This window comes from Amphiura filiformis, chromosome 12 (assembly GCF_039555335.1).
Source record: "Amphiura filiformis chromosome 12, Afil_fr2py, whole genome shotgun sequence".
In the NCBI taxonomy this organism is placed as follows: domain Eukaryota; kingdom Metazoa; phylum Echinodermata; class Ophiuroidea; order Amphilepidida; family Amphiuridae; genus Amphiura; species Amphiura filiformis.
Window position 1 is genome coordinate 62,226,780 of NC_092639.1, and position 12,419 is coordinate 62,239,198.

General features: G+C 39.4%; 1 protein-coding gene across 1 annotated transcript in view; it reads right to left on the reverse strand.

Moving 5' to 3' along the window:
• Window positions 1–12,419, reverse strand: part of LOC140166988 (uncharacterized) — a 113,980-nt gene that overhangs the window by 18,109 nt on the left and 83,452 nt on the right. The window contains exons 33-39 of the mRNA XM_072190470.1: window positions 11,506–11,690; window positions 10,906–11,011; window positions 9,243–9,388; window positions 7,507–7,600; window positions 6,372–6,413; window positions 4,132–4,434; window positions 3,211–3,489 (exon numbers count right to left, since the gene is read on the reverse strand). Of these exons, the coding sequence (XP_072046571.1) occupies window positions 3,211–3,489; window positions 4,132–4,434; window positions 6,372–6,413; window positions 7,507–7,600; window positions 9,243–9,388; window positions 10,906–11,011; window positions 11,506–11,690 (1,155 nt within the window). The remainder of the gene's footprint in view (window positions 1–3,210; window positions 3,490–4,131; window positions 4,435–6,371; window positions 6,414–7,506; window positions 7,601–9,242; window positions 9,389–10,905; window positions 11,012–11,505; window positions 11,691–12,419) is intronic.

A 12,419-nucleotide genomic window follows, 5' to 3' on the forward strand; every position in this document is an offset into this window, starting at 1 on the left:
CACAGGTGTGGTGTGGATTTCAATTGGAATAGCCCATTGCCAGAAATAAACCTGACACACAAGACAAATGGTATGGATTCTATAAAGCAGATCCCAAGGATTTGATATAAGGTGTGTCATTTCTACCCCATATGCATTATTTTTTTTTCAGGAGGAACATGCCCAAAGCTTTATATATATATATATAAAGCTTTTATTCCAAGCTTTCGCCCTCAGGGCTTCAGTTTGCCTATACCTTGATGAAGCCCTGAGGGCTAAAGCTTGGAATAAAAGTTAATGTTACACAGCTACGTTGTCGCTCTATTCAAATCTCTTACGCCTATATATTTCACGAATGGATGACCCAAGTCGTATAAAAGCCAAGACCAAATCTCTCACACTATATATATATATATATATATATATTTGTAAGGTTTTCTACAACCGTAAACAGCAGGGATTGCCCGCGTGAATTTATATGTTTGGAAGGTCATTGATGCAGTGACGTAGCAAAGTTGCACACTTAATTGGTAGAAGCTTTCGACTTTCTTCAGCCTAAAGGTTGAAACGCGTGGAGTGAAAAGGGGAAACCGCGCGAAAAAGTATAAGAAAAAGGGAGCGCTGAAGAAAATTATAATTAAAATTTTAAACGGTTGAAACTAGCATTGAGTCCATTGGGTTGAAGGGTGCCGAGTCTGAAGATTAATTTCTGTTCCATGTCTCTTCTGGCTTGGTCGTCACCGTGGCATTTGTAGACTCCGGAAATCTTGATGCCAGGTTTGCCAGTAGCTCAACATTTCTCCGGCAGTGGACACAACACCACACACATCAAGATTTCCGTCTTGCGCGTTTTGTTTTCCAACTTAAACATGTTTAAGCGCTGTATTTGTATACGCTTTACCGCTTGTCGCTCATGTATTAAGCTTATGTGTCGCTCCCACCATTCACCTGCGCTCGCGTTTTAATCATGTTTTAAATGTTTCTCTTGTGTAGGCCTCTCTTTAGGCTGAAGACTTAATAAAGTCGAAAGCTTCTACCAATTAAGTGTGCAACTTTGCTACGTCACTGCATCAATGACCTTCCAAATATATATATATATATATATATATATATATAGGAAGCAAAGAAGCGAAGAATAATTATAATGTCGTAATTGAATATTTTATTACACGAATTTTAGGGCCTCGCCCTCGTCAGGTGACAAAAATAGTGTTGTGAGGCCTACACAAGAGAAACATTTAAAACATGATTAAAACGCGAAAGCAGGTGAATGGTGGGAGCGACACGCAAGCTTACACATGAGCGACAAGCGGTAAAGCGTATACAAATACAGCGCTTAAACATGTTTAAGTTGGAAAACAAAACGCAAGACGGAAAAAATAATTATAAAATGCGCAAACGCGTGCAAAGCGAGTACAAAAAAAAAAAATTATAGGCGTCGCGCAAGCACAAGCGTAAGCCTAGGTAAAACGCGTATACAAAAAAGAGTGTTACACATGTTTAATTTAAAAATGCACGCAAAGCGGAGAATACAAAAAATATATAAAAACGGGCGCAAGCGAGCGTAATAAGCGAGGCCTAAAGGTTGAAACGCTGTGGAGTGAAAAGGGGAAACCGCGAAAAAGTATAAGAAAAAGGGAGCGCTGAAGAAAATTATAATTAAAATTTTAAACGGTTGAAACTAGCATTGAGTCCATTGGGTTGAAGGGTGCCGAGTCTGAAGATTAATTTCTGTTCCATGTCTCTTCTGGCTTGGTCGTCACCGTGGCATTTGTAGACTCCGGAAATCTTGATGCCAGGTTTGCCAGTAGCTCAACATTTCTCCGGCAGTGGACACAACACCACACACATCAAGATTTCCGTCTTGCGCGTTTTGTTTTCCAACTTAAACATGTTTAACGCGCTGTATTTGTATACGCTTTACCCGCTTGTCGCTCATGTGTCGCTTATGCGTGTCGCTCCCACCATTCACCTGCGCTCGCGTTTTAATCATGTTTTAAATGTTTCTCTTGTGTAGGCCTCACAACACTATTTTTGTCACCTGACGAAGGGCGAGGCCCGAAAATTTGTGTAATAAAATATTCAATTACGACATTATAATTATTCTTCGCTTCTTTGCTTCCTTCATCAAATGTCGACGCAGTTAATTTTCTACTATATATATATATATATATATTATTGGCCATAACTCAAGAACCCTAAGAAATGTAAATATAAATGTGATCATTGGCTTCCCTGACTTATTTCCTATAAGATCAATGTATTAATATTAGACATTGCAGTTTTTTTAGTTCAATGAATAAAACAGGCAGAATATAGCTCCTGCCATCCAACTTGCCTTAAAGGTGAGTAACCCAATTGACAACCTCATCCCCCACACTTCAGGGGGTACTACACCCCTCCATAAATTTACAAGCACAATTAGCGATCCTTGTAAAAACATGAACATATTATAGTGCGTATACCTTCCTTGAGTCAGTAAATTGAAATCAAATTTTTTCAAAAACTTAATGCCAGTTGGACTCCTTGCGCTAGTTGGATTCCTTGCATCATTCAGTTTCTAAAAAATTATACTTTTATATACTTTTAATCATTGCATTTAGAGATATAATAGAAAGCAATATCCAAATTACTGATTCAAGGAAGGTATACAGACTATAGACTTTGTAGGAATATATCCACAGAGAAGGATAACTCTGTAATATTTTTCAGGTGTTTTTTCCATATGAAAAATTAACACTGAATCGTGTCCATACCAAAGAGATCAGATCCAATGAGCACTCACTGACTCATTGCCCAGTGTGTAATGCTATGCCAGTCATGGAGTGCAAATAGTGTACTTCCTGCGTTTATAGGCTCCAGCTCGATTGAGTTGGCCAACTTTTTTCATTACTTTTCACTACCTGAAGGGAATTGATCAAAAATTGAATTCCCTTCTGAGGTTACTGTCTGTTAATGAATTGACCACATCACCAGGCTGTCATTATAGCTAAAGGCAGTATATGACACACATGGGTCAATGAGTTACATTAAAATGACCTTGTGTGGTATTTAGTTCCCAGGAGGTGAGTTTTGCCTGAGGCAATTTGTGGTTAAATGTTGATCCCTCACTACAAGAGTTATCACCGCCGATTTGGTTGAAAAAGGAGGTGAGACATGATCAACTCTGTTCAGGCGGTGAAACCTAATGTCCTTTTTGGAAGCCATATTGATGTATACATTTGTACTTACTAGTTGCAAAAAATCCATCATTGGGCGATTGTAAGTTGGCATACTCCACATTGATGTAATAGGAAGCACCTGCATCAAGCCCTTGGATCAGCCATACTGTGTTCTTGGTGATTCGTTGCTTAATATTAGCTGGGGGATTTGACACAGGATTTGACTGGTCTGCTTCAGGGTACCAAGATAATGTATACAAAACATCCTCGCCTGCAACTGGTCCCCAGAAGAGCAGTATTGAGTTGGTATCTCTTTTGATGATGAAGATTTCCAAAGACGCTAAATTATCTGCCAAAAAATAAAGTTAACAAGTGGTTTCTAAACCAGTATGCAATGTATTCTCATGAAATGTCTTGCGAAATAAAGCAGACATCAAATCAACAACAAAGAAAGTCCATCATTACATCTTGCCAATCTCCACTCAAAGATTTCAGGGTTTGGGTTCCCAAACTAATCATTCCTAAGCATACATCAAATTAGCCTATTGTCAAGACTTCATTGAATTTGACGTCTTTTTTTATATATAAAAAGAGAGTTTCAACAGCTTTATTTTGTAAGCTATATAATCTGCATCAAAGGACTTCAATAGTAAGCTTGCTAGCTTGAAACCGATTGGGTCGATCCTTCATGTAATTATTTCGTGTAATCTAATCCTAACTCTAACCCTAATCCTAACCCTAATCCTAACCCTAATCCTAACCCTAACCCTAATCCTAACCCTAAACTAACCCTAACCTTAACCCTAACCCTAATTTCGTGTAAAATTACATGAAGGAATAACCCCGATTTGCAATTATTGGTATACTATGATGAAACAACTCTAATTGAACTGTCCTGTCAATCTCCAGCATTTTGTCTTTTACACTTTCATCACCATGCTGTGCACGACTGTTTTGAACTTAAGAGCATTAGGCTATATATTAGACTAACCTGTTTCTGTGCCATAAATGAAGGCAGGTATACTATCACTTGGCTCACTTGGACATTCTACCTGTGATCTTGCCGACAAGGCAGCAAACACAATGGTATTTGGTGCATACACCCATAGATCATATGTTGATCTGCTTTTATCCAGCACCTCATACTGCAAGTCAGTCTCGCCTGGATGCAGACAGTTACAGGTGGAATACCATAGCACATATTGGTCGTAATCACCACCAAGGGGCGCTTCCCAGGTGAACTTAATTTTGTCAGGGAAACTCTCTGCTTCAAAGTTTCGGACACCCAGTGGTACTGTATGTGAAAGAGTTGAGATAACATTATTAAATTATAAATCAACATTCTGAGTGATAATTTTTTTGTTTAATTAAAGACACTTTTAGAGATAGGAGAGGAAAAAATTTGTAAATTTTCTGAAGTCACTTAAAAATGGTTGATGAATCAAGACTAGAGCGGTTCTCGACTTGCGCGGTTCTCGACGCAAAGCGTCGGCCACAATGCCTCCACCTTGAGGCATATCATTTTAACCAGTGATGACCTCTGGGTGACCTTGGATGACCCTGGAATGATCTTCCAAAAATTTGACTCTAAATGTTGACTGTACCCACCAAGTTTCATGCCCATACGACAGTTTTTTTAACTTGACCTCAGATGACCCCAAAATGACCTTCCAAAATTTTGGCTCTAAATGTTGACTGTACTCACCCAGTTTCATGTCCATACGGCAGTTTTTGCTAATTTGACCTCAGATGACCCCTGCATGACCTCGGGTGACCTTGACCCACTGACCAATACAAACTTGTTCTGTCTAGGGTCAAGATGCACCCACCCACCAAGTTTGAGGCGTATGCGACCCCTAGTCTCCGAGAAAATGGTATTTTGCTTGTTACGCATAAATTATGCAAATTAGGTACTTAATTACCATATTTTGTGCTGAAAATCTAATCAGGTCAAGAACCTCTGGCCCTGCTACTCCCCACCAAGTTAGGTCACTGTAACCCATACGGATCTCCAGATAATCTGTTCACAAGGTTTTTTGGCTTGATACGCATCAAATACGCATAAATTATGCAAATTAGGTACTTAATTAGCATATATTGCACTGAAAATCTAATCCGGTCGAGAACATCTGGCCACGCTACTTCCCACCAAGTTACGTCACTGTACCCCATACGGATCTCCAGATAATCTGTTCACAAGGTATTTTGCTTATTACGCATATTACGCATAAATTATGCAAATTAGGTACTTAATTACCATATTTTATGACGAAAATCTCCTATAATTTGAAGACCCCCAATAACCATCCCTCCACCAACTTGCATCACTGTATGCGTCTTACCAGTTCTGAGAAATTGCACTGCAAGCTCGGACGGACAGAGAGACAGACAGACAGACAGACAGACAGACAGACGGACAACCAGGAAACATAATACCTCCGGTGGAGGCATAAAAATACCCTTCAAGCATGTTCTTTTCAGAAATATTGATAAAATAAGAAAACAAGATAAGATGAAATCCGTTTTTGAGATTACATCTTCCATAGGGAGGTATGGATTTCAACTGGAATAGCCCATTAACACTACCATCTTCCAAGAACCAATGGCAACCTCCAGGGGAGAACTCAGTACAAATGATCATACAGGGATTTCCTTATTTTTCCACAAAATGAAATAGCCCAATTTAGCTTGACTGTAGTTAGCTTCCCTGTATGTGCTTTTTGAGAGTGTGCCCTATCGGGGGAAAATCAATCCCTAGTTGATAGGTTGGATGTGATAAAAAATTATATATAATTTGCATAAAAATGTGTTCAAACCTCAAAATTTCTCCAGTTAGGCAATCAAAATCAGACAAAATATATGTCTGTGCTTAGATAGAGTCCCTATTTGGAAGTGAATAACCTGCAAGTGTGTGTGGGGGTGTGTGTGTGGTGGGTAGGTTTTGAGCAGGTAAGACCTATCAAATGTGTACTTTTTCTTATTTTGTTCCGATAAACCGTGGATACACAGTCAACTGTGGATGTCCAGACTCTCACACTAACCTCTAGAGTTCGCAAATGGTGTAATAATGAGATACATATTTCTAAGTACAGAATTAGAACATGGTTGACCAGAAAGACAATCACAGTTTGATATTATATTTCTATCCTCTGTTTCCGGGGTTTCAGTCCCCCGGTTGACAGGTAAGGTTATGGGGTGTTGGTGTGTGGGGGGTGTAAAGGAGATACTTACATGTCCTGGTAACAATTAGTTGCATAGCATCATTGTTACCACCTGTATGTAGGGGTGGGGATGGGGTGTATGTGGGGTGTGGGGGTGTGTGCGGGGTGTGGGGGTGTGTGCGGGAGATACTTACATGTCCTGGTAACAATTAGTTGCATAGCATCATTGTTACCACCTGTATGTAGGGGTGGGGATGGGGTGTGTGTGGGGTGTGGGGTGTGTACGGGAGATACTTACATGTCCTGGTAACAATTAGTTGCATAGCATCATTGTTGCCACCTGTATGTAGGGGTGGGGATGGGGTGTGTGTGTGGGGTGTGGGGGTGTGTGTGGGGTGTGGGGGTGTGTGCGGGAGATACTTACATGTCCTGGTAAGAATTAGTTGCATAGCATCATTGTTGCCACCTGTATGTAGGGGTGGTGATGGGGTGTGTGTGGGGTGTGGGGTGTGTACGGGAGATACTTACATGTCCTGGTAACAATTAGTTGCATAGCATCATTGTTACCACCTGTATGTAGGGGTGGGGATGGGGTGTGTGTGTGGGGTGTGGGGGTGTGTGCGGGAGATACTTACATGTCCTGGTAAGAATTAGTTGCATAGCATCATTGTTGCCACCTGTATGTAGGGGTGGTGATGGGGTGTGTGTGGGGTGTGGGGGTGTGTGTGGGGTGTGGGGGTGTGTGCAGGAGATACTTACATGTCCTGGTAACAATTAGTTGCATAGCATCATTGTTACCACCTGTATGTAGGGGTGGGGATGGGGTGTGTGTGTGGGGTGTGTGGGCGATACTTACATGTCCTGGTAACAATTAGTTGCATAGCATCATTGTTGCCACCTGTATGTAGGGGTGGGGATGGGGTGTGTGTGGGGTGTGGGGTGTGTGCGGGAGATACTTACATGTCCTGGTAACAATTAGTTGCATAGCATCATTGTTGCCACCTGTATGTAGGGGTGGGGATGGGGTGTGTGTGGGGTGTGGGGTGTATACAGGAGATACTTACATGTCCTGGTAACAATTAGTTGCATAGCATCATTGTTACCACCTGTATGTAGGGGTGGGGATGGGGTGTGTGTGTGGGGTGTGTACGGGAGATACTTACATGTCCTGGTAACAATTAGTTGCATATCATCATTGTTACCACCTGTACGTACGGCTTGGAATCTAATAGAGTACTCTCTGCCAGGCACCAGGCCATCAAAAGTATATTCAGTTCTGTCTGGTCCACATACAATAGGCTATGGGATTCAGAGAAAAACATAGTTTAAATACAGGGTCCATAAGTTAATAAAGTTCCCCCTAAGCTAGAGTATTATACATGTAATTGGTGTTTGGAAGCACATTTTGTTTGACACAACTTGTCCGGGCTATTCCATTTGAAATTGACACTCCCCTGTGGAAGATTTAGCTGAAGTCTTCCACAGAGTGAGTATGAGTTTAGAATAGAATAGAGAATTGGGTAACTTCCATTTGAAATAATCACTCCATTTGTGAAAGATAATAATACAGTGGGAGTAAAGGTTTAAAAATGATTAACCCTGACCAATTACATTTGAAAAACATACTCCCCATGTGAAAGATATTTCCAAATTCTTTCAACTGAAATAGCGTAATTTACAATGTAATATATTGTCATGCTAGATCATGATGGATCATTCAAGTCTTAAACAATGCAGTAGACCTGTCCAAACTGTACATTACAGTCTGACCAAGCTGCAACTTTCAAACCTGCATCTTTTCTTACGCAATGAGCCATTGTGACCACAAGCAACAATGTGCGACATCGTAAATTGGACCAGGTACAAAGCAAGATGTGCAACCAATAACTATTATCATTTTTTAATCTCATAAAAAACAAAGGGGGAACTTAGAACTTGTAACATTACATTACATTGTTTACATACAAACATTGGCTTGAGAGGATCTTTTTGTTGCACTCATTTGCAGCCTGTAATTAGTATACTCCAAAGGTATATTTCAATATATTCATGATTAAGCATCTTTATTATTCTGTGAATAATTTCAAATTTTGTCCAATCACAAAAAATGCAGCAATTTAAAACTCAAGTATATCTTGTTAGGGGCATATTATTAGTATTTTGGGGCAGGGGAGATAGGCATGGGTACATTTTGTACCGCCGGGATTTTGTTTATACCCATGTTAAGGGATCTAAAATGAGCGTTTATTATGTTTACAGTATTTTTTGTGGGACATGAGAGCACCTCAGACCTATCGAATTGCATTCTGAATACGAAGCATGTCTTTCTGATATCAAATAATTTTCATTTTTGAAAATCACAATATAATACAAATTTTATGACAAATTATAAAAATTTGATATTTTTCAAATTTTTGATATATAACAGTCCTCAGTAAAATATATAAATCTAATGACATATTCTTAAAGTGTATGTAGCAGGAGGAAAAGCCGACGGTCAATTGAAAATTTTGACCTTTCATATTGAAGATATGGATTTTTTCCCCAAAAGACCTAATTTTTTTTGTGTGTTTTGGGAAAAAAATCCATATCTTCAATACGAAAGGTCAAAATTTTCAATTGATCGTCGGCTTTTCATCCCACCTACATGCACTTTAAGTATAAATCATCAGATTTATAAAGTTTACTTCAAGTACTGTTAAATATCAAAAATATCAATTTTTAATGATTTGCCATCAAATGTGTATTAAATTGCGAATTTCAAAAATCAAAATTATTTGATATCAGAATGACATTCTTCGTATTCAGAATGCAATTCGATATGTCTGATGTGCTCTAATGTCCCACAATAAATACTGTCCAAACGCTCATACCCCAGCCCTTAAGTCCAATTTAAGTTTATTTACCAGTAATACTGTCAGAGTCTTTGTACACTACTTACATCATCAAGATTTTCATCACAACTATCAGGACAAACGAAAAATCGGTATCCAACCAGAGTCTGTGGACTTTGTGCCTCTCCCCATGTAACAGTAATACTATCAGTGTCTTTGTCTTTCAGGTAGACGTTTCCAGGTTGCAGATCATCTTAAATGAGAGAGAATAAACAAACAAATGAGGGCACTGTGGTGTAACAGGTTATGCTTCCACTTCATAATCATGAGGTATAGGTTGTGGTTATGGGTTCAAATCTCTGCAGTGCAACATGATGTGAACCTGGACAAGGTGCTTACTTGGCTTGCCTTAGCCCACCCAAGTGTATTGGGGAGCTGGTTATGGGTTCAAATCCCTGTGGTGCAACATGATGTGCAACACTTGGGCAAGGTGCTTCACCTGGTCATGGGTTCAAATCCCTACAGTGCAACATGATATGCATCATCTGGCTTGCCTTACCCCACCCAAGTGTATTGGGGAGGTGGTCATGGGTTCAAATCCCTGTGGTGCAACATGATGTGCACCTGGGCAAGGTGCTTCACCTGGCTTGTCTTAGCCACCCAAGTGTATTGGGGAGCTGGTCATGGGTTCAAATCCCTGTGGTGCAACATGATGTGCAATACTTGGGCAAGGTGCTTCACCTGGCTTGCCTTAGCCCACCCAAGTGTATTGGGGAGCTGGTCATGGGTTCAAATCCCTACAGTGCAACATGATATGCATCATCTGGCTTGCCTTACCCCACCCAAGTGTATTGGGGAGGTGGTCATGGGTTCAAATCCCTGTGGTGCAACATGATATGCACCTGGGCAAGGTGTTTCACCTGTCTTGCCTTACCCCAACCAAGTGTATTGGGGAGCTGGTCATTGGTTCAAATCCCTGCGGTGCAATATGATATGCATCTGAGCAAGGTGCTTCACCTGACTTGCCTTACCCAACCCAAGTGTATTGGGGAGCTGGTCTTCACTGCAAAACCCTGCAGTGCAAAATGTTGTGCACATGGGTGACGCTGGCCCAGACAGCGATTCCCTGTGTATATATGACTTAGGCTGATTGGATAAAATTTTCCACCCAAAATTTTTGAACCACCATATCTATAATTTGGTTCACCTCAAGTTTGGTAGTGATGTCAATGCTCTTTCGCGGTTGCGCTGCAAGCGTGCTGACAAACCGCGCGCAATTCGATACTGCGGCAAGCGATATACGCACCTATGTCACTACCGAACTTAATTGAGATGAACCAAATTATAGTTTTGCTTTTTCAAATGATAAAAATTACATATTATTAATCTAGAAACAGAAATGTAGTTTCTACTTTCTCTTTATTTTTAATTATGTCCAGAAATTTGTATTATGGCCACAAATATTCCAAAAATTTAAGAAATGCACATTTCTACCTTAATTTTTCCATTGGTCCAAAAATTTGATAGAGATTTACTAGATTTTTGACTCTACATCAATAATATTTTTTTTGAAAAATAGGCCTAAGTGTTTATGGACCTTTGTCAAAAATGGGTAATTTTTCAAGATTTTGCAGATGCAGCTGAATTCCTTCCACTGTATACTTTCATGTAGAGCCCTTAAGATTACCATTCCTCCCTTTTACTTTTAGCAGTAAAATTACATTAAAAAATTGTTTTGACCCCTACACCCATTCATCACAAAATACTTACTTGTACTAAATTCAAATTCTTGAGCTAAGCTAGTCAGTTCATCGCAATCTCCATAACTTGCTACAGTATAAACGCTTACAACATATTCTGTGTCAGGCTCAAGGTCCTGTGAAAAATACAACATGAAGGTACTGTCAAAGTAAAAATTTTGGCTAAACATTGTTTTAGCGTTGTACGCTCAACACAACTTCTGTCAAAATAAAAATGTGTGAATTTGTTCTTTTTGGCAATGGTCTACATGTATGTTTGAAAACTCAAAATCACAAGAATTTCAGATCAAGCAAAGTTATTAAAATCGGAAAAGCACATGAGTAATATGGCATTTTACGAAAGCTCCAGCAGATTTCAGAGTTTGATAAACCACTGTATGACAAGTTCCACTAATCAAGGCTGGATGTGAGAAAAGCGTGGGTCACCTTTTTTTTAATTTTAAAATGATATGATAAAATAACAAATTTTATTTACAATGTTTACCAATAATGAATAGCTGAAAAACTCTATTTTCCAGTCTATTGACATGCTATTTTAGCAACATTTCAATTGAACAAAGTGGTAGGGGCTTAAAAGAGGTGTAAATGAGAGATAATACAATATACATACCCACAGTTTCACCCCTTCAACACCTTTGAGTAGTCTGTATGGATAATGAGTTGGATCTTCTCCACTATCCTTGACTACATAGCTGACATAGAAGCCATCATGTATGCCGTTAGGTAGCGTCCATGATAGGCGGGCATAAGCTGGGGATACCTCCTCTAGAGTTATACCACTGACTGGATCAGGGTCTGGAAAAATCAAACATGAATCTTTTATCAATCTTTATTGGCTAAACAATACAAGAAAGCAAACAAGAAACAAATGGTATAATAATTATGCAAAAAACAAATGAACATCCTCCAAAAAATCTACACAGTTGGTTTTGCCAATTAAAAATGAGGTAGAACCAAAGAGTACCGACTCTGCAATGTCTACATGTTGCTCAAGGAGGGCAAATAGTGTACCGTCAGAAAATTTTGCTATTCACCTGGCAAACTTTGATTTCAAGTTGTTGAGTGCATTCTGCGTGTAACGCTTTGTGCCAAAAATGTGTGCTAAGCACTGCGTGTGCAAATCTTTGTAATGTTCAATCTTAAAGACCCAAATTATTGTTTAATTGTGGGCTCTTGCCAATAAACACACGAGGTACACATTGCCCTGTAAAGATCGAGGGATAAGTTGAAATGATGGATTTACCATATCGTTATACACTGGGCAATTTGGAGTTTGTACTTTTAGGGAATCTATTTGGGTTGAGCAAATAGTTCAGTTTAACATAACAAGGCTCAAAAACACAATACTAAAAGGTATACTGATCAAATTTTTGATAATACTAGCAACACATGCAATCTCGCCCCCATAGACATTGTTCATGTGGATTAGTTTAAGCCCCATAAACCAGCAACAAAATTTCTACCATCTTATCGTTTGTCAAAAATAAGGACGGCAGACCCAGATAGGTTGTCCGAAGATTTTTT